Consider the following 22,758-nt stretch of genomic DNA (forward strand, 5'->3'; position numbering starts at 1 on the left):
AATTGTTCTGCTGCAAATAGTACTACCGCAAATACTACTATTACCACTGTTATCAGGTACTATGACCGCTACTACTATTGGTGCAACTACTATGACTAGGTACTACTGCAAGCACTACTACAAGTACTACTATTACTATTACAACTACTACTACTACTACTACTACTACTGCTATTACTGCTATTACTATAATTAGCTACTACTACAACTACTACTACTGCAAGTACTACTATTAAAAGTACTACTAACTACTACGGCAAGCACTACTACAGGTACTACTATTACTATTACTATTACAACTACTACTACTACTACTACTACTACTGCTATTGCTACTACTGCTATTACTATAATTAGCTACTACTACAACTACTACTACTGCAAGTACTACTATTAAAAGTACTACTAACTACTATGGCAAGCACTACTACAGGTACTACTAATACTATTACAACTACTATGACAACAACAACAACTACTGCAAATACTCCTATTACCACTAACACCAAGTACTACTACTGCTGCTACTGTTATTAGTGCTACTACTATGACGAGCTGCTACTTCAACTACTAATACTGCAAGTACTGCTATTACTAATAAAACTACTACTAACATTACTACTACTACTATATCTGCTACTACTGCAAATACTACAAGTCCTACTACTACTGCTACTGGTGCCACTATTCTAACTAAATACTACCACAAGTACTACTACTACTACTACTACTACTACTACTACTACTACAGATATAAAGTATAAACAGCCCTTGAGGTAAACTGTCTGCGTCTAATTCTAAAGTGTTATACAGTTTGATAATCAGGAAGTGTGTATTAGCATGCTAGTTATTGTAAACTCTGTTAAACTCAGATGTGAAAAGCTCTTCTAAACTCATCGTGGTGAGTATTTAGGATGTTCTGAGGAATAACGTTGGACCAGAGCGTGTGTAAAGCCGTGTATTTAAAGTCTAACCTGTAATCTTTGTGTTACTGTTCCTATTGTGTGGCCCCGCCCCCTCCGTCGCACTGGCTGTAATCAGATCCTCCATTCACACACACAGGGGTAACTAAAGCCGCACTCAGGAGCTTTGCGGGCCTGTCCGACCGGTTTGGACCTGAGCGTGATAATAAGTGTGTGGAGGATCCCGTGTGTGTGGTAACCGCGGCGACACACCCTGTCTGCTGAAGCTCCTCCCCCAAAGCGCCACATGCTACACGCTACAAGAACAAGAAATAAACACAGACCGATGTGTGTGGAGTCGATTAATCGGTGATGGAGTCTCAGTCGAGTATTATATTTTGATTTTAAGGGTTGATCTGGGATGAGCAGAAAGACGTGAATGAGCTGAAGATTTTTTGGTGTTTATCTGTAAAAAGTCAGATTAAACTCATGATTCACAAGATTAATCTGAGGAGAGAAAGAGCGAGAGTATCGTGGACTAAACCAGGTCTAAACCAGGTCTAAACCAGGTCTAAACCAGGTCTAAACCAGGACTAAACCAGGTCTAAACAAGGTCTAAACCAGGTCAAAACCAGGACTAAACCAGGTCTAAACCAGGTCTAAACAAGGTCTAAACAAGGTCTAAACCAGGACTAAACCAGGTCTAAACCAGGTCTAAACAAACTCTAAACCAGGTCTAAACCAGGACTAAACCAGGTCTAAACCAGGTCTAAACCAACTCTAAACCAGGTCAAAACAAGGTCTAAACAAGGTCTAAACAAGGTCTAAACCAGGTCTAAACAAACTCTAAACTAGGTCAAAACCAGGACTAAACCAGGTCTAAGCAAGGTCTAAACCAGGTCTAAACCAGGTCTAAACCAGGTCTAAACCAGGTCTAAACCAGGTCTAAACCAGGTCTTTTTCATTATAGTAGTTTGCAGCTCGCCCCCTGTGGGTGGACTCTTGTCAGTGCAGTTTGGGGCAGACACATGTAAACAGTTCTGAGAGCTTTGGCCACGCCCCCTTTTAGTCGACTTACAGCACTAGTGTAAACAGACTCTCCACAGATCTGACCTGTAACTTGTCCTGGTGGAGTCACCCGCATCCAACTACGGTTTAATGCCACACTGCGGAACATTCCAGACAAAGCAAAGCCTCATTTAAGTATGATTTGTGGGAAAAAAGGATGTCATAACAGCTTTAAAACGATGTTGTCATAAAGTAAAATCATAAGCGTGTAATGATCTATCGATACTTTGCTGGGAGTGTGATGCTAACAGGAGGCACCGCTCTGTCTGAAGCTCTGATACTCAAGTTAAGACTTTAATCTGAGCTTTGTTTTCACACAATCTGACTTAGAACTACAACAGGCGAGCTGCTTTGTGCCGTCCCTCTCAAATAACATCACAGCCACAAACTAGCTAGCATTAGCATTAGCATTAGCCAACACTTGTTCACTTTTTTCGCTCTCACTTTTTCATTTTTCAGTAGTGCAAACAGAATACACCTTAAACATTCTGGCAGTGTTTGCTAACGTGTGCATTATGTCTACGGCTGAACATTCCGCCATAGACACATATGTAGAACACCCCCGGCCTGACATCACTACAGAGTCAGTATCAATTAACTCAGGCTCCAACAATGAATCGACTAATCTTAACTAGTCCAATAAACACTAGAAACAAACGTTTAACCGTGGAACATTTCAGGCAAAAATCACATCACCATGGCAACAAGCAGGTGCCAGCCCCTCCCATAGGAAAAGTTACGCAGTGCAACTTTAAAATCCATAAAAATAACCAACTTAATCAAGTTAAACGAGTGAAAAAGTGAACGATGAATGTCTCAAAATGATTCAAAGGGAAAGCAGAGCAATAACACAACAGGTACTCTTTAAGGTACTCTTTAAGGTACTCTTTAAGGTACTCTTTAAGGTACTCTTACTTGAGGAGTACTTTTCCCAAATGCTTTTTTACTTTTACTCAAGTCATATCTTGGACCACTACTTTGTACTTGTACTTGAGTAATAGTATTGTGCTGTACTCCTCCACCCTCAGAGTAGTACTGCTGTGCTCCTCCACCCTCAGAGTAGTACTGCTGTACTCCTCCACCCTCAGAGTAGTACTGCTGTACTCCTCCACCCTCAGAGTAGTACTGCTGTACTCCTCCACCCTCAGAGTAGTACTGCAGTTCTCACCTGGAAGATGAGTACTTTGAAGTGGTTCCTCTTGAGCAGGTGCGCGTGGTTGTTCTCCAGGCGCTTCACCTGCACGGCCTGCTTGTCCAGCCGCTCCTTCACCTCCTTCACGCCGCCGTTCATCTTCCGGGAGCGCTCCAGGAGTTTGTTGACGTTGTTGGCGGTGTTGAGGTGCGCCTTGGACAGCCTGGTCACGTCGCCCTGCACGGCTCTCACGGCTCCCTCCAGCTCCTCCTGCCTCTGCTCCATGCGCTGCTGGTTCTGCTGCACAGACTCTAACATTCCCGCCAGCTTGTCCAGGATCGCCACCACCGTGATGGCGCTCACCTGGCCCCGCTCCGTGGGGCTGGCGGGGGCCGGGGTCCCGCTGTGGCCGCGCAGGGACATCCCCAGGCGGGTCAGGGTGCCCGTGGGAGTCGGGGAGGACGGAGCGGAGCCGGGGCTGAAGCTCGGCAGCAGGATGTCTTCGCAGTTCACGGGCTGGATCTGCGCGCTCCCGGGGGTGGACTGCGCGGGGGCCGCCAGGTTGTGGGCGCTCCCCCGGGTGCTCCCCTGGGTGCTCCCCCGGGTGCTCCCCTGGGTGCTCCCGCTCTGCTCGTCTTCCATGGCGGTGCAGGTGGTGCTGGTGGAGGTGGTGCTGGTCGGTGCGGGGCTGGAGCAGGTCTGAGCGCGCGCAGGTTGTGACTCTGTTAAACTTGTTGAGCTCGTGCTGCGCGTCCACGCCCCTCTGCCGCGCGCACCGCTCACACGCGCAGCTCAACTTTTACAAACACGAGGCGGGGGGCGGGGCCTGTCTCCATGGAGACACAGGGCGAGGCCCAATCACAGCCCAGAGTCAAAACAGAGAGAAAGAAACAGAGAGAGACACAGAAAGAGGAGTGAGAGAGACAGAGAGAAAACACAGATATACAGAGAGATACTATACATAGAGAGAAGGAGACAGAGAGAAAGGACAATATGACAGAGAGAGGAAAGAGAGAAAGACTCAGGCCGAGCCCAAATCACAGACAAGAGTCAAAACAGAGAAAAAGAAACAGAGAGGGAAAAATAAATATACAGAGAGACACAGAGAGAGGAGAGAGACACAGCCTGAGCCCAAATCACAGACAAGAGTCAAAACAGAGAGAGAGAGAGACAGACAGAGAGATAGACGTAGATATACAGAGAGAGACACAGAGAGAGAGAGAGAGAGACAGACAGAGAGATACTATACAGAGAGAGAGAGTAGTGACAGAGAGAAAGGACAGCACAACAGAGAGAGGAGAGAGAGAGAGAGAGAGAGAGAAAGAGACAGCCTGAGCCTAAATCACAGACAAGAGTCAAAACACAAAGAGAGAAAGCAACAGAGAGAGAGAGATACAGAAAGAGAGAGAAATATACACAGACAGAGAGATGAGAGAGAGATAAATATGCACACACAGATACAGAGAGAGAGAGAGAAGGAGAGAGAAGACTAGAGAGAGCAAGAAGGGGAGAAGGAGAGAGAAGGAAGGTGAGAGAGAGGTGGAGAGAAGGATAGAGAGAGAGGAAGAGCGAGAGAAAGAGAGGGGAGAGAAAGAGTGAGAGGGAAGAGAGGTTATGTAGATGAGGAGAGAAAGAGAGAGAGACTGGACTGAGAGAGAAGAGGAGAGACAGAGCACAGAGGGAGAGATGTTGTTCTCAAACCTCTCCTCTTCTCTCCTCTCGGTTTGGCCCTGACTCATCTCCACACTGTAATCTTCTGCTTTCTCTCCTTCTTTTTCTCTCTTCTCTCCTTGGTTTGGCCCAGTCTCATCTCTACATTCTCTTCTCTCTCTCTCTCTCTCCTCTCCTTCCTCTCCTCTCTCTCTCTCTCTCTCTCTCTCTTTTTATCTGGCCCGGTCTCATCTCTACATTCTCTTCTCTCTCTCCTCTCTTTCCTCTCCTCTCCTCCTTCTCTCTCTCTTTTTATCTGGCCCGGTCTCATCTTCACGCTCTAATCTTCTCTCCATTGTCTGCTCACACTTTGTTTTATCTTTTATCGACTTTTGAACGTGTCACGCTTCGATTTTTACAACTTTAACCATTTTGTTTTTTTACTCTTAAATCTAATATCGAAACTAGATACTCATTAGAGCTGGTATCGATACTAAAAATGAACTTTTCCTGATTAACTTTAGCCTGATCTTGAGCTGCATCACACGGACACGGGACTGAAATTCTGTGACGATTTTCATGGCTAAAATAATTACAATTAACGATTACATCACGATAACGATTAAAGTTTTTATAGATATGAATAATTATAACTTTAACAGAGAATATTATGGATGAACACGGCCGTCGACTGAAATTTGGAGGCCCCTGGACAATAAACCTCACATGGCCCCGTGTAATACACTTTAATAGGAAGAGGGTCGAGTTCTGGGCCCCCTAAGACCCTGGGGCCCCCTAAGACCCTGGGGCCCCCGACAACAGCCCCTTTGTCCCCCCCGTGGACTCCCCAGTGGAGGAGGTGTTTTCCGGGACATTTCTGGTGATGTAATGATGATTATACAGAAAAATAAAGATGGTGTCATTTAATGTTCTGTCGTCCTATGAGTGTGTGTGTGTGTTTATTATCATCGTGGTATTGGAATCGGTATCGAGTATCGAGTGTCTTCCTGAGTATCGAATGGTCTTTAAAGAGTCGTATCGTGCGTCTCATGTGGAGCTGTGTCCTCAGCACAGACTCGCTCTTTATTCCCACTTTAGACTGAGACGATTAAATCTGACTCGGAATAAATTACAACAAAACAGGAAAATAAAGTCATAAAATGTGAAATATTTTCCAGAGTGTTGACAACAGAACTACACTAGAGTACTACAGTACTGCAGTACTACAGTACTACAGTACCACAGTACTACAGTACCACAGTACTACAGTACTACAGTACTACAGTACTACAGTACTACTACTACACTGATAATACTGCTGACCAAACAGTACACAGTGAAGGTCAGAGGTGCCATTGTGTCGTTAAGCAAGACACTTCACCCAACGAGTGTGTATGAACCAGGACCAGACCAAAAAGGACTAAACCAGGACTAAACCAGGACTAAACCAGGTCTAAACCAGGACTAAACCAGGTCTAAACCAGGACTAAACCAGGTCTAAACCAGGACTAAACCAGGTCTAAACCAGGACTAAACCAGGACAAGACCAGGTCTAAACCAGGACTAAAACAGGTCTAAACCAGGACTAAACCAGGTCTAAACCAGGACTAAACCAGGACAAGACCAGGTCTAAACCAGGACTAAACCAGGTCTAAACCAGGACTAAACCAGGTTTAAACCAGGTTTAAACCAGGTTTAAACCAGGACTAAACCAGGTCTAAACCAGGACTAAACCAGGTTTAAACCAGGACTAAACCAGGACAAGACCAGGTCTAAACCAGGACTAAACCAGGTCTAAACCAGGACTAAACCAGGACTAAACCAGGACCTGTTGTCGTTAGCGACCAGCACAACACTTTCTCAAGTTGCTTTTTCCTTTTTCAAACCTCGATGTGAACAGTCTCTCACAGCAGCTCCAGAAACTTAAACCTCACGACCTCTGACCCCTGTGTGACCCCTGCACGACCCCGATGAGGACCATGTAGACTCAGCCTGCTGCTGTTTCCTGTCGCCCTCGTCTCTCCACTCCTTTGTTTCCTGAATCAGGTTTTTCCAGGATTTTTCCAAAATTTTGTGGAGTTTGGAATTCTGTTTTTCTTCTGGGTGTGAGACTGACCCCAGAACTAAACCAGGACTAAACCAGGACTAAACCAGGACTAAACCAGGACTAAACCAGGACTGAACAAGGACTAAACCAGGACTAAACTAGGACTAAACCAGGACTAAATCAGGACTAAATCAGGTTTTAACCAGGACTAAACCAGGACTAAACCAGGACTAAATCAGGTCTTAACCAGGACTAAACCAGGTCTAAACCAGGACTAAATCAGGACTAAATCAGGACTAAATCAGGTCTAAATCAGGACTAAACCAGGACCAAACCAGGACTAAACCAGGACTAAACCAGGACTAAACCAGGACTAAACCAGGACTAAACCAGGACTAAACCAGGACTAGACCAGGTCTAAACCAGGACTGCGCTTTTATCCGACGTCCCAGTGTTTTGATCTTAAACTTCCTTTGACCGTTGAACCTCTGTGACATTAAAGCTTTACTATGGAACATTCCTGTAGGACGTATGTTATGTCCGCAGGGGGCGACGTCTTTCCTGGACTCTGAACTCGGGTCAGATCTCAGGCCTGAACAAACAGGAGGAGCAGAAGAAGAAGAGGAGAGGGTCAGAGAGCGACGGACCATACCACCTTATGATGTCACTGTGTGAACCTCCCAGCTTCATCCTGCAAAACAAGATGTCCAAGTGTGTCAGATGTCCTCCCTGTGTGTCAGATGTCCTCCTAATGTCCTCCATGTGTGTCAGATGTCCTCCAGACATCCCCCATGTGTGTCAGATATCCTCCATGTGTGTCAGATGTCCTCCAGATGTCCTCCCTGTGTGTCAGATGTCCTCCCTGTGTGTCAGATGTCCTCCATGTGTGTCAGATGTCCTCCAGACGTCCTCCATGTGTGTCAGATGTCCTCCAGATGTCCTCCCTGTGTGTCAGATGTCCTCCCTGTGTGTCAGATGTCCTCCATGTGTGTCAGATGTCCTCCAGACGTCCTCCATGTGTGTCAGATGTCCTCCAGATGTCCTCCCTGTATGTCAGATGTCCTCCAGCTGTCCTCCTTATGTGTCAGATGTCCTCCTGTATGTCAGATGTCCTCCAGCTGTCCTCCCTGTATGTCAGATGTCCTCCTGTATGTCAGATGTCCTCCAGTTGTCCTCCTTATGTGTCAGATGTCCTCCTGTATGTCAGATGTCCTCCAGCTGTCCTCCCTGTATGTCAGATGTCCTCCTGTATGTCAGATGTCCTCCAGCTGTCCTCCCTGTATGTCAGATGTCCTCCTGTGTGTCAAAAGTCCTCCAGCTGTCCTCCATGTGTGTCAGATGTCCTCCCTGTGTCTCCGTCAGGTCTTATTCTGTGTAAAAGCTGCTGACCCTGCAGCTTAAATCTCTACAAACCTGTTCTGAAACGTCCCTGTGTCAGATGTCCTCCCTGTGTGTCAGATGTCCTCCCTGTGTGTCCATAGAGTCTTACTGTGTTCATGTCCACATTTCAGTCTAAACTGCAAACACAGTCACTATAATTATCAGATAAATTGCAGTATTTATGTTTTTTTTCTGCTTTTAACGTTCACATTTGCCCGTGCGCTCACATAAAGTTCCGCATTGGCTTTTCTTCCTGGTCTGGGTCTAAACTCCGGCGTGAGCTCTGGCGGTTGGGACACGCCCGTTTTGGATCAAACGTTTGAGGATTATTCCCAGGATCGAAACGGATCAGATCAAGCAGAGGCATGTTCAGAGCCGACAGAAGTACAAGTACACAAAGAGTACACAAAGAGTACACAAAGAGTACACAACACCACTGCATCTGAGGCTGGATCACGGTGAGACACGAGGGCCACGGTCGACCACAGACGTTCTCGGTCGACTCAAAGTGCGTGCAGCCGATCGATTGGTCGACTAAAAAGAGGGCGTGGCCAAAACTCTCAAAACTATGACGTATCTTTGTGTATCTGACCCAAACTGCACTGACACGAGCAAATAATGAGTTTAAGGACAGAGTAAACGTGGGAATCATGAGTTTAATCCACAGAATCTGTACAAAAGTCGACTGAGTGAGTTTGGAGCTGATTTGTCTGTTATTAATGTTCATATGTCGATTTACAGACGCAAAAGTGAAATAAAAACCTCAGGATCATGTAGAGGAATAATACGAACATTTAAGATTAAAATGAGTCTGAAGCAGCAGAGACAGAGAGAGGGGACAATGAACAACAAATAAACTCAAAATAACTAGAAAATAAAAATAAAAAAAATCAAAAGTTAGCTCAAAATAACTAAAAAAGTAAATAAATAAAATTTAAAAAACACTATCAAAATAACACAAAAGTTCAAAATAAACTCAAAATAAAAAAGAACTCAAAATAACTAAAATAAAAGTAAAAAAACAAAACAAAAACAAACCCAACATTTAAATGAACTCAAAATAACTAAAAAAAAGTAAAAAATAAATTTAAAAAAAGACCTCAAAGTGACAAAAAATAAATAAATAAAATAAAATATATATTTATATATTATAAATTTAAAAAAATAAACTCAAAATAAAAAAACAGGATCATGTAGAGGGTTAATACGAACATTTAAGACCAAAATGAGTCTGACAGCAGCAGAGACAGAGAGAGGACACAGTTTATCAATAGAAAGTGAATTGGAGCCAGAGTCGATGGAGCTGGAAGTGCGCACATGATCACTTCCTGGTTGTAGCATAGCAGCTAGCACGTTAGTGATGTCAATTTATATAAACAGTCTATGGTTCTGGTCTAAACCAGGACTAAACCAGGACTAAACCAGGACTAAACCATGCAGAACTAAACCAGGACTAAACCAGGACTAAACCAGGACTAAACCAAGACTAAACCAGGACTAAACTAGGACTAAACCAGGACTAAACAAGGACTAAACCAGGACTAAACCAGGACTAAACCAGGTCTAAACCAGAATTAAATCAGGTCTAAACCAGGACTAAACCAGGTCTAAACCAGGACTAAACCAGGACTAAACCAGGACTAAACTAGGACCAAACCAGTTCATGCACATTTTTATATCCAGGAATTCTCCCATATCAGCGACTTGTGCTTGTTTGGACTTGTGTCAAAGAGAAACACACTCCTTTTCTTACTGCTACTTGTACTACCACCACTACTACTACTACTACTACTACTACTACTACTACTACTACCACCACTACTACTACTACTGCTACTGCAACTACTGCTACTACTACCACTACTACTACTACTACTATTACCACTTCAACAAAACATCTACTTCACTTTGTGTCATCCTCCTCGTTGTTCCCACTGTTTTTTATCACAGGAAACACAAAAATACCGTTTCATAATCAGAGCCGCAGAGACGAGACGTTTTTTTAAGTATTTAATTCAAAACTCCGCAGACGGATTAAACTCGTCTGGAAGGTCAAAGAGCCGAGACGTTAGCGCCGTAGCAACCGCTCTCCAACAGACGGACTTAATGACCACGTTTCCTCAAATATTTCAGACATTTTTGAAGAATGATGCCCTGAAGTCTCGTGGAAGTGGCTAATTACACGGCCCATTATGGATCAGGGCTGGTTCTACTGGTTCTGTCCAGATACTGCGTTAAAGCGGACCACTGTTTTATCTGCGCTTTAATGTTGTGTCCTCATCACAAACACACCTGGAGTTGTGTTTTTGTTTCATTCGCACATGTTTAACACACAAAATCTACACATTTACGCTGAGAAAACGCCCCGTTCCACCTTGTGATGTCATCGTGTGGTGATACAGGAAGTGCTCCGCTGTGTTTTTAAACTCCACACACCTTCACTAAAATCATTTGGATCATTTCAGCTAATCTGGAATTGCAAATGTTTACTGAACTAAAGGTAAAAGGAGATGTGAACATGAAAAAAAACTACCACTTGATGACATCACAAGGTGGAACAGAGCGTTTGGAGGTTTGGAGATGTGACAGACGAATAATAAAGTGTGACTCAAACATGTGAGTGAAACAAAACTCAACTCCAGGTCTGTTTTTGAGGAGGTAAACACTTTATAACACCACTTAAAGCTACTAGAGTCATGACCTTTAACCTTTATATTAAATCAGTTTGAATCGAATTTTTTTTTTTAAAGTATTTTGAAATAAAATAAAAAACAAAAGGTTAAAGCAGATAAAGTTTTTTTTTTTTTTTACTTTTATGTTTTTAAAGTTAGTGTTATGTTTTGTGTATTCAATATTTTAATCAATGGTGGAGTGAAACAAAGTAAAAGTAGTAAAGTACTGAGTAAAAATGTTAGGTATCTGTACTTTACTTAAGTACATTTTACAGTGGATACTTTTACTTTTACTTCACCGCATTTGAGAGCAGTATCTGTACTTTCTACTCCAAGTATTTCTCAAAATACTTTCACTTTTTACTCTTTAAGTCCATTTTAAACTGTAATACAAACTGATACTGTAATACTTTTACTTGAGTTATTTTTTAACTTTTACTTGAGTATTTGTACTTTTACTAGAGAAACAAATTGCGTACTTCTTCACCACTGATTTAAACGATAGAAACGTGTGAGCAGAGGGTTTCATCAGTCGTATCATGAGTTGTGTTGTTCTTTTAGATAAATTCACGTAGTTCTTTTCAGTGCTGAGTTCGTTCACCTTTAAAAGTACAAACTTTAAACTTATAAATGTTATTGCAAATTTAAAACTCATCGTTGTCGGCAGGATTCGAACCTGCGCGGGGAGACCCCAATGGATTTCTAGTCCATCGCCTTAACCACTCGGCCACGACAACACGACAACAAGACGTCATAGCCCCAGAGGAAACTTTTAACAAACCGCCCCAGTGCCTGCTGCAGGTCCTGGCTCGAAGAAGCATCAGGACAACATCATCTGCAAACAGCAGAGATGAAATCCTGTGGTTCCCAAACCAGGCCCCCTCCGGCCCCTGACTGCGCCTAGAAATTCTGTCCATAAATATAATAAACAGAACCGGTGACAAAGGGCAGCCCTGGCGGAGTCCAACATGCACCGGGAACAGGTCTGACTTACTACCGGCAATGAACACAGCTCCTGCTCCGGTCATACAGGGATTGTATCGGTCCGTTGTGGCTCTTGATTTACCTCAATCTACGTTCCTGCCCTCACCTATGGTCATGAGCTCTGGGTAATGACCGAAAGGACAAGGTCGCAGATACAAGCGGCTGAAATGGGCTTCCTCTGCAGAGTGGCCGGGCGCACTCTTAGGGATAGGGTGAGGAGCTCGGTCACACGGGAGGAGCTCGGAGTAGAGCCGCTGCTCCTACACGTTGAGAGGAACCAGCTGAGGTGGCTCGGGCATCTGCTCAGGATGCCTCCTGGACGCCTCCCTAGGGAGGTGTTCTGGGCATGTCCCACCGGGAGGAGGCCCAGGACACGCTGGAGGGACTATGTCTCTCTGGCCTGGGAACGCCTTGGGGTCCCACCGGAGGAGCTGGAGGACGTGTCTTGGGTGAGGGAAGTCTGGGAGTCCCTGCTTAGACTGCTGCCCCCGCGACCCGGCCCCGGATAAGAGGAAGAAAATGGATGGATGGATGGATTTTCTTGCAAATTTCAGCTAAATTTACCTTTTTTTTTTTTTTTTTTTAGCTCTTTCCCCTGTGTTCGTGTACTGGACCAGGACTAAAACAGAACCAAACCAGGACCAAACTAGGACCAACTGGGGACTAAACCAGAACTTAAGTAGATCCAAACCAGATCTGAAGCAGAGGGTTTATAAGTGTTATGTGGCTGGGTTGTGTTATTTTAGTGTTAGATAAATGTACATAGTTCTTTTCAGTGCTGAGTTCGTTCACCTTTAAAAGTCCAAACTTTAAACTTATAAATATTATTGTAAATTTAAAACTCTTCGTTGTCGGCAGGATTCGAACCTGCGCGGGGAGACCCCAATGGATTTCTAGTCCATTGCCTTAACCACTCGGCCACGACAACACCACAACAAGACGTCATAGCCCCAGAGGAAACTTTTAACAACATGATCACAGGGATTAAAGACTCAAGTTTAGAAAAGAACAGCACAACTAATAAAAAGTTCATTCAGGTTGGGCACAAAATGACTTTAATGTAACTTTAAGTAGTTTAAAAAGTCATTTTCTTCCAAATTTCAGCTAAATTTACCTTCTTTTTTTTTTTTAGCTCTTTCCCCTGAGTTCGTGTACTGGACCAGGACTAAAACAGGACCAAACTAGGACCAACCGGGGACTAAACCAGAACTTAAGTAGATCCAAACCAGGACTAAAGCAGATCTAAAGCAGAGGGTTTATAAGTGTTATGTGGCTGGGGTGTGTTATTTTAATGTTATATAAATGTACATAGTTCTTTTCAGTGCTGTGTCTGACTTTGTGCAACTTTAAAAGTCCAAACTTTAAACTTATAAATATTATTGTAAAGCAGGGGTGTCCAAACTTTTCTTATTAAGGGCCACATATAAAAACACAAACAAACCTGAGGGCCGACTGAGGGCCATACAATGAAAATCTGTGTTATTACTATAAGTTAAACTGAACCACTAGACCTTTATTCATGCTAACATCCTCAACGAGACACATTAAATATTTGATATGGGCAGTAAGTAGATTTTGAGAAATGTACAATAAAAAGTACTGTTTAAGTTAATATGGGCCAATTCACCTGGAAACTTGAGGGCCAAGAGAAATTGGTCTGAGGGCCGCATTTAGCCCCCGGGCCACAGTTTGGGCATGCCTGTTGTAAAGTTAAAACAGCAGAGGGTTTTATCAGTCGTATCATGAGTTGTGTTGTTCTTTTAGATAAATTCACGTAGTTCTTTTCAGTGCTGAGTTCGTTCACCTTTAAAAGTCCAAACTTTAAACTTAAATCGCAAATTTAAAACTCATCGTTGTCGGCAGGATTCGAACCTGCGCGGGGAGACCCCAATGGATTTCTAGTCCATCGCCTTAACCACTCGGCCACGACAACACCACAACAAGACGTCATAGCCCCAGAGGAAACTTTTAACAACATGAACACAGGGATTAAAGACTCAAGTTTAGAAAAGAACAGCACAACTAATAAAAAGTTCATTCAGGTTTGGCACAAAATGACTTTAATGTAACTTTAAGTAGTTTAAAAAGTCATTTTCTTCCAAATTTCAGCTAAATTTACCTTGTTGTTCAGGTTTTCCCCTGTAGTAATGAACTGAACCAGGACCAAACCAGGACTAAACTAGGACCAAACCAGGACCAAACCAGGACTGGAGCAGATCTACAGCTGAGGGTTTTATCAGAGTTAAGTTTGGTGAGTTGTACACGTTTGAAAATCCAAACTTTAAACTTTAGTTGTAAATTAAAAACACATCGTTGTCGGCAGGATTCGAACCTGCGCGGGGAGACCCCAATGGATTTCTAGTCCATCGCCTTAACCACTCGGCCACGACAACACGTCACTGTTACGTCACAGGGAGCGTTAAAAGAGCCACCGTACAGGAAAAAAGGAAAGAAAATGATAATTTAAAGGAAAAAAGTGCAGGTAATTTAAGAAAAGACAATCTAGATGAATGTCACAGACGCTTGATCCTCCACTTTTCTGTTTCTCGTGACAATAAAAACTTAAAATAATTCACCTGCTTTTCATTAAAGTCTGAAAACGACAAAATAATGGATGAATCAAACGCATTTACCATAACCAGGGATGCACGAGTCACGTTTGACATCAAATGTGTTTAAAAAAAAAACCCAAAACAAAATAAAAAACTCACCTCAAAACACGAGACACGAGACTCATGAACAGTCCGACAGCGCCATCTGCTGCAGGGCGACAGCATCACCAAACAACGGACTCAAGAACTGCTCTTTGCACCACGACTTTTAAGAAAGAAACAAAACAAAAACAATTTCACAGCGCAGTTCAATGTAACAAATGAGACATTATAAAGCTGAGTTCAGAATAAGACACGAGACACATCCATATATCACAATGTCATAAACAAGAGCAAACACATAAATGGCACTAAAATCACAAATAAAACACAATAATACAGATTTAATACAGATGCGCACAAGAAGAATTAAAACTATAGTAAATACAATAAATATAGAGACAAGGTTATAAACAGGAGGTTATGTGGTTAAATTAAAAAAGCTGTGAGCAAAAAAATGTTGAGTTCTTTGTAGGACAGTTAAAGGTTTAATTATTTCACTTCGCAAACTCCTTTTTCTCAGTCTTTGTTGTTCTTTTTATGATTAAACACGAAAATAAAGTTAAAAAAACAAAAACATATCGTTGTCGGCAGGATTCGAACCTGCGCGGGGAGACCCCAATGGATTTCTAGTCCATCGCCTTAACCACTCGGCCACGACAACACGTGATACTGAGGACGTCTGAGCGTTTATGAAGGACTAAACCAGGACTAAACTAGGACTAAACCAGGACTAAACCAGGACTAAACCAGGACTAAACTAGGACTAAAAGAGGACTGAACAAGGACTAAACCAGGACTAAACCAGGACTAAATCAGGACTAAAGCAGGACCGAACCAGGACCGAACTAGGACCAAACCAGGACTAAACCAGGACTAAACTAGGACTAAACCAGGACTAAACCAGGACTAAACCAGGACTAAACTAGGACTAAACTAGGACTAAACCAGGACTAAACCAGGACTAAATCAGGACTAAACCAGGACTAAAGCAGGACCGAACCAGGACTGAACAAGGACTGAACAAGGACCAAATCAGGACTAAACCAGGACCAAACCAGGACTAAACCAGGACTAAACTAGGACCAAATCAGGACTAAACCAGGACTAAACCAGGACTAAACCAGGACTAAACCAGTACTAAACCAGGACTAAACCAGGACTGAACAAGGACTAAACAAGGACTAAACCAGGACTGAACAAGGACTAAACCAGGACTAAAAGAGGACTAAACCAGGACTGAACAAGGACTAAACCAGGACTAAAACAGGACTAAAACAGGACTAAACCAGGACTAAACTAAAGTTGCTTCTCAGAGCGAGGGTGTTTCTCTGCTCGTCCTGGTGAAGTCCCTGATGGTCTTGGTCTTATGTCCGTCTGGAGGAGCTAACGACGCTGAAACACACAGATTGTTTACAGTTTCATTTTCTTGGCTGGGTCTGTTGAAGTGTGAACTGCGCCTGACTCATCTTTTTGCATATTTCACATTCTGGCTCTCACTGCTGTTTTCTTTGTTTAGATCTGAGGATGGGATTATAAACCGAAACAAGCAGCAGCAGTGACCTGATCGGAGCTGAAGACGTCGCTCGGTTTGGTGGAGAAACGTCTTCAGTCGATATCATTTATTTTCTTTTGTGGAGGATTGTACCTGAACAGCTGAGGGATCAGACAGACGCCATCAGATCTAAGAAAATGCAAAAAGAACCAAACCTTTTTCAACAAAGAAAGATGAAACTTCGCACGAGAACAGCCCATGACAAATAAAAAAACTCTATTATGACCCTAAACCCGCAGGAAGTCGGCCATATTGGGCTGAACCCCACTTTTGCAAAATTGCACTTTTCTCCATCTTGGAATTTCTTTAAAAATGCTTGAAAATTTGACAAACCAACCAAAACCAAATTAGAGTCTATTTTTAGTTTATTTTTAAGTCTATTTCTTTTATTATTTTAAGTTATTTATCTATTATCTTGTTTTATTGCATGTACCATTTTCCTTCTGTTCTTTAACTGTGCGATGCAACACTGGAATTTCCCCACTGTGGGACTAATAAAGGCGTGTCTTATCTTATCTTAAAACCCAAGTGCAATTAAATATTAGTTGTGATGTTATAATATAAACCTGCACTACAGCGCCCCCTTGAGTTTTTCAATGGGAGCCAAAAAATTACTTATTACTTTTTCACAAACATTTCAAATTTGTCATGGACGTCCGTATTGACACACTGAAAAAAGAACACAATGAGAACGTACCTCTATTTGCAATCGTGTTGTCATGGCAACGCCCAACATTTGTCATAGAAACGCATTGGTTTGTTTAACTGCGACGAAAAAAAAAAAGTTTGTCGTAGATTTGGTCCAGATATTCCACTCATCAAACTGAACAAAAAGGAGTCGTATTATGTAGACGCAGATTTTAGGGGGCGGGGCGATGGAAGCGGGACGAGAGGCAGGATCTTCGCCGTGAACCCCGCGGTCGCAAGAGGCGGCGAGGGCCTTTATCGCCGCTTGCCGTTTTAATTATCATCATTTCTCATGCTAATCTCGCTCACACGGCGCGCACAGGGGCCACTAGGGGGCGTGGTGGGGCCGCGCACGCACAGAGGTCAGCTGGAGGTCACCGTGTCCAGGTGCGGCGTCACGGACCGTCTGCTCAGCCGTCCCACGTCTGTCCTCTGAACCTCCTCCCGCTCTGAGACACGGAGACGCAACAAACCAGAATGCTCCACGCCGGAACCTTTCAACCACAAAGTAAAACGGAAATAAAAACACGCTATTTTATTTTTGTTTTTTGTTTTTATTGCACTGAAAAACCTAGAAAAAAACATCATCCTCTTGCATTTCCACAAATCTGATTCTACTTCTTCACCGCCTCCTCGTTTCCATGGTAACGTTGTTCATATCGCCACGGAGAATGTTCCAAAGTGTGGTTTTAACTTTGCATTTCAATTAATCATGGAAAGTCGCTATTTTCATGTAGTTTTAACGACATTTTGGTGAAACTCGACTTCCTGGTTGGACACGGGCCGCACATGTGACGTAATTAGAGGTAATTGCGTAACGGTTACCGGGCAAAAATAACGTAAACGACGGCCAAAGCGGAATGAAATTACTCTATTTTCTGGACTATAAATTGCGCTTTTTTTTCATAGTTTGACCGGGGGGTGCGACTTATACTCAGATGTGATTTAAATGTGAATTATATGTTTTTTTTTCTTCATTGTTGTGCGTTTTTTTTGGCTGGTGCGACTTATACTCCAGTGCGACTACTCTGGGGAAATACAGGAAATACGGTACACAATATTTATGGTTAGACTAGCAAAAAATGTATCGCAACACATTTAGTTTGTTAAATGAAGGTTTAAACTTTCAGAAAACGTGTTTGTTCATTTTGGATGGAGTTTCCTGGTTGATGACGTCATAGATAAAACTTTTTGTACTTTTATTCTTTATTCACACACGCACTTTTAACTTTAGCCCCGTTGTTCTCACACAAACGACAGAACTACTTTACATTTCAGCTAAAAAAAACACACACAGACTTTTGTACATTTGGTGATATAAATTATTTATTTACATTTACAGAAAAATGACCCCACCGAGACACCGTAGTAACTATTGAAATCGACCCACGACGCGACACACGGCTCTAAACTGCAGGTCTCTATATGAACACAAGGTGCAAGGCATCACGTGGAAAACCCCCTACCCCCTGTCCCCGCCCCTAACCCCGCCCACCCCGACCGAGTCCCCACCCCCCCTCCAAAAAAGCCCTAACCCCGCCCCCCACACCCGAGACACAACGGGGGCTGGACACACGACAATCTGCTCCGACAAAAACACTTTGCCCGTTTTTAAAAGACTAAAATCCGTTTATTTGACCAACATGGCAACGCACAGTGGTTCTCAAGACTTTAAAGCTCACAAATTTCAGCTAAATTTACTCTTTTTTTTCGCTTTTATCGTTGTTCTAATGTCAGAAAATGTCCCGCAGTGGGGCTTTAACCCTGTTGTGGTGCATTATTCTCCTCAGAAACATCCCCTGGACTTGCATTTTGCTTCATTCACACACGTTTCCGTAAACCTGCAGCTTCAGTTTCTCCTCCTGCGCAGCTCACGACACTCCGTTACACCTTGTGATGTCATCAGGTGGTAATTCAGACGTGTTCCTTTGGGTTTTTAGCCTTTTTTTTAAACTTACTTTAATCCAGTCTATGCACCATCTGCTTAAAACAGTTCATTTTTTATTTTCAAACATAAACGGTGGCTTCTTTCTCACTTTTATCCGTTTTTTACGTTCACAAACATCAATCTAAACCCGTTCACCGCACGTTGAGAACCACTGCTGTTCCTGTTGACGTTTATTTAAATTTTTAGGCAAAGAAAACGTCGACGCGTTGCCAGATAGTGAGCTCACACTTTTACAATTACAATTATAGCCGTGTGGAAGACCAGGAGTTCTTTGTCTTTGGATGGGATCAGTATTTGGCAACGTTCAGGTCGTTTAAACGCGGAGCAACACAAAAAAACCCGCAAATAAATGAAACTTTTCGCTGGTTTGTACAAAATATGAAGTTGTGGATCGGTACGTACGCGGCTGTCGTAATACTTCACTTTTTTTAACGTTCACTTTCACCGGTTAAAGTCTCTGTACCCGATTTTCACCGTCTTAAAAAACGCGAAAAAACAGACCTCATTTTAAACAGTTCGCGGTTATTCCTCACTTAACATCCTAATTATTCACCACGATGAGTTTATAAGCACGACTCGGAGACCAGAGTGGAGTTTTTGTCGTCACGGTAAAGCTAACAACAACTAGCATGCATTTCATAGTGCATTTCCTGATTCTCAGACAACAAAACGTTCTATTTTTACGACTGGATGCAGGCAGGACACGGCAGACGTATTTCGACCAAATATATCTGTACTTGGGCGAGACATTTTGCTCAAAAACACGGGGGGAAAATCCGGTACAGGGGCTTTAACGTTCGACTTAAGTTGGGAATTGAACCTCGGACCTCCTTCCCGCGAGGCTGACCACTCTGCTACTGATTTTTTTTTGGACTAACACCACGTTGTCCGCACTTACGTAAGTCGATTCGCGGAGTTATTTATGTGGAAATGTAAAATAAACAGCGCAGTTTTTCATGGTCTTGTGTCCAGCCCGACTCTACGCCTGTTTTTAGTCTACAGTGGACAGACTCCGCTACCACACACAAACACTCAACCCAAACACGACCCCCCCCCCCATCCCGATCCCGCTCCAGTCCGGGTTTTCATCCAGACCCGGGTCCAAATCCACGGTCCCGGTCCGTCGGTCTCGCTCCGGGTCTCTTCAGGTCTCCCCCCGGGGTCATCTTTAGCTTGGGTTTTGGTCTACACACACAGAAGTTTCTAACCCTCTTCCAGTCCGGCGGTTCCTGGTGCTATGGCCCGGTCCTGGTTGAGTTCTGGTTGAGTCCTGGTTCAGTCCTGGTTTCAGTTCCGGTCCGGACTTGAGGCTCAGATGAGGCGGGTGGAAGCGCGCATTGTGTTCTCGGAGCTGAAGTGAACGTTGTTGGCTTTCTGGCGGTGAATCCGATTGGTCCGCGGGCACTTCCTGGAAACAAAACAAAACAAAAACAAAATATTCTGGATGATGTCATAGTTTCAGATAGAGGGCGGGGCTTAAGACATTCTCCAAATTTATGATCCACAAACGTTGAACCTTCTCATTATTTGTTTGGGATTAGCGCCACAAACTTGTCACATTAATCTTACGTTTTAAAGTCCTTTCGTCTGACGACACTCACGTCTTTGGGGTTTGAAAAATGGCACCACTTTCTGAAGCTGTTTGTGAAAAATAATTTGACTTTTATTTATTTGTACCGACAGAATACGCTGAACTTTGTGCCGCATTCTTCTGAACTTTAAGCCACGTTTTACCTTCTCAAAAACAGACCTGGAGTTGTGTTTTGTTTCATTCACACGTGTTTGAGTAACAGAGAACGGACGTGAAGATCAGACGTGAAGATCATGATAAGATGAGAAAATGGAGGTAAAACTGGCAGAGAAAATGGAGGTGGAACTGGCGGTGAACAAAAATGACAGCTACTACTACGGCCCTGACTCTCACCGCCCGTGTCAGAGGTGAGCCCTGCCCCCCCCGGCTCTCGACCAACCAAACGCGCACATGCGGCAAACGCACAACGCGCCGTTTTACCGTCTCCTACAAAGCCTTTCCTCCATCGATCTACCCGATTTCTCCTCGATCGACGCCTCGATTCATTCTCGATTGTCGTCTCGAATTTTTCCTCGATTTCTCCTCAATCCTCACCTCAATTTTTCGTCAATCGTTACCTTGATTTCTCCTCGATCTTCACCTCAATTTCTCCTCGATCTTCACCTCGATTCCTCCTTGATCACCGGCTCGATCGTCACCTCGATTTTTCGTCGATCTTCACCTCGATTCCTCCTTGATCACCGCCTCGATCGTCTCCAAGACTTCTCCTCGATTGTCACCTCAACTTCTCAGTTTCTCCTTGATTGTCACCTCGATTTCTCCTCGATCTTCACCTCGATTCCTCCTCGATCTTCACCTCGATTCCTCCTCGATCTTCACCTCGATTCCTCCTTGATCGCCAGCTCGATTGTCACCTCGATTTTTCCTCGATCGTCACCTCGATTTTTCCTCGATCGTCACCTCGATTCCTCTTCGATCTTCACCTCGATCGTCTCCTATTATTCGTCTGTCTACATCTCCAAAGCTCAAAATGTTCTGTTCCACCTTGTTCCAGTGGCTGAAATCATCCAAATAATTCTAGTGAAGGTTTATGGAGTTTAAAAACACAGTGGCGCACTTCCTGTATCACCACACGATGACATCACAAGGTGGAACAGAGTGTTTTCTGTTGCAGGGTTTGTGTGTTAAACATGTGTGAATGAAACAAACACAGCTCCAGGTCTGTTTGTGCTGAGGAAACATTAGAACAAAGATCAGAGAATAGTGTAAAATGAACCTTTAATCATAAACCAGGTCAAAACATCTGGGATCGGGAACATCATGAGATTTTAGAACAGGGTTAAAGCCCCACTGCGGAACTTTCGGTCACATTAGAAGTACCTGGTGATGCAGAGGACCACGACGCAGATGATGACCACCTGCAGAGCCCCGATGATGGACGCGATCAGGACGTAGTGAAGTTTGCCCGAACCAGGCACCACGTAGAGAACGTTATATTCTTTAGTCTCACACTGAGGACCACTGAAGCCAGAGTGACAGCTGAAACAGAGAAGAGAGGGATGAGAGGGAGGAGAGAGGGAGGAGGAGAGAGGGAGGAGGAGAGAGGGAGGAGAGAGGGAGGAGAGAGGGAGAGGGAGGAGAGAGGAGCGAGGAGAGGTACAACACATCATAACCTTTAGGGTCGCACTGAGGACCACTGAAGCCAGAGTGACAGCTGAAACAGAGAAGAGAGGGATGAGAGGGAGGAGAGAGGGAGGAGAGGAGAGAGGGAGGAGAGAGGGAGAGGGAGGAGAGAGGGAGGAGAGAGGGAGATACAGGGAGAGGGAGGGGAGAGAGGAGCGAGGAGAGGTACAACACATCATAACCTTTAGTGTCGCACTGAGGACCACTGAAGCCAGAGTGACAGCTGAAACAGAGAAGAGAGGGATGAGAGGGAGGAGAGAGGGAGGAGAGAGAGGAGAGCAGGAAGAGATAGGGAGGCGAGAGGAGGAGAGGTGTGAGGGAGGAGAGGTGCAACACGTCATACTCTTTAATTTCGCACTCAACACCACTGAAGCCAGAGTGACAAAAGAAACAGAGAGGAGAGAGGAATGAGAGAGAGGAAGAGAGAGGAAGAGAGAGAGAGGAGGAGAAAGGAAGAGAGAGGAGGAGAGAGGAAGAGAGAGAGGAGGAGAGAGAGGACACAAGATGGGGAGGAGAGAGAGAAGGAGAGAAGGGAGATGAGAGGGAGGAGAAAAGATGGCAGAGAGGAGCATGAGAGGGAAAAGAGGGAGAGGAAGAGAAAAAAGAGGAGAAAAAGAGAGAAAAAGAAGGAAGATGTGGAGATGTCCCGTTGTTTTAATATTTCTGTGTAAAATGTCCTTTTTTAGTTTAAAGTTTTGTTTGTTTCATCACTGTCACTGAAGCTGAGTCTGAAACTGTGCAGCAGGGGGCAGTAGTGCTCCACCATCCTCCACTCATCTGAGAGGAAGAGGGGAGGAGGGAGAGAGAGGAGAGACAGGAGCGCAGGGCATAAAGGAGAAGGAGAGGAGAGACAGGAGCGCAGGACATA

General features: G+C 43.9%; 2 protein-coding genes and 5 non-coding genes across 7 annotated transcripts in view; all 7 read right to left on the minus strand.

The window, feature by feature from the left end:
* Nucleotides 1-3,858, minus strand: part of cavin2a (caveolae associated protein 2a) — a 38,595-nt gene extending 34,737 nt beyond the window's left edge. The window contains exon 1 of the mRNA XM_033987460.2: nucleotides 3,139-3,858. Coding sequence (XP_033843351.1) covers nucleotides 3,139-3,744 — 606 coding nt within the window. The 5' untranslated portion in view covers nucleotides 3,745-3,858. The remainder of the gene's footprint in view (nucleotides 1-3,138) is intronic.
* Nucleotides 3,859-11,506: 7,648 nt separating this feature from the next.
* trnas-aga (transfer RNA serine (anticodon AGA)) lies at nucleotides 11,507-11,588 on the minus strand. Its single transcript has one exon. It is a non-coding gene; the product is annotated as a tRNA-Ser (tRNA).
* Nucleotides 11,589-12,681: 1,093 nt separating this feature from the next.
* Nucleotides 12,682-12,763, minus strand: trnas-aga (transfer RNA serine (anticodon AGA)). The gene has a single exon. It is a non-coding gene; the product is annotated as a tRNA-Ser (tRNA).
* Nucleotides 12,764-13,686: 923 nt separating this feature from the next.
* Nucleotides 13,687-13,768, minus strand: trnas-aga (transfer RNA serine (anticodon AGA)). The gene has a single exon. It is a non-coding gene; the product is annotated as a tRNA-Ser (tRNA).
* A 378-nt stretch (nucleotides 13,769-14,146) lies between these two features.
* trnas-aga (transfer RNA serine (anticodon AGA)) lies at nucleotides 14,147-14,228 on the minus strand. The gene has a single exon. It is a non-coding gene; the product is annotated as a tRNA-Ser (tRNA).
* An 840-nt stretch (nucleotides 14,229-15,068) lies between these two features.
* trnas-aga (transfer RNA serine (anticodon AGA)) lies at nucleotides 15,069-15,150 on the minus strand. Its single transcript has one exon. It is a non-coding gene; the product is annotated as a tRNA-Ser (tRNA).
* Nucleotides 15,151-18,047: 2,897 nt separating this feature from the next.
* LOC117389463 (tomoregulin-2) overlaps nucleotides 18,048-22,758 on the minus strand; it is a 67,936-nt gene continuing 63,225 nt past the window's right edge. The window contains exons 8-9 of the mRNA XM_055230706.1: nucleotides 21,588-21,746; nucleotides 18,048-20,084 (exon numbers count right to left, since the gene is read on the minus strand). Of these exons, the coding sequence (XP_055086681.1) occupies nucleotides 19,988-20,084; nucleotides 21,588-21,746 (256 nt within the window). The 3' untranslated portion in view covers nucleotides 18,048-19,987. The remainder of the gene's footprint in view (nucleotides 20,085-21,587; nucleotides 21,747-22,758) is intronic.

Source organism: Periophthalmus magnuspinnatus, chromosome 21 (assembly GCF_009829125.3).
Source record: "Periophthalmus magnuspinnatus isolate fPerMag1 chromosome 21, fPerMag1.2.pri, whole genome shotgun sequence".
Lineage (NCBI taxonomy): Eukaryota > Metazoa > Chordata > Actinopteri > Gobiiformes > Gobiidae > Periophthalmus > Periophthalmus magnuspinnatus.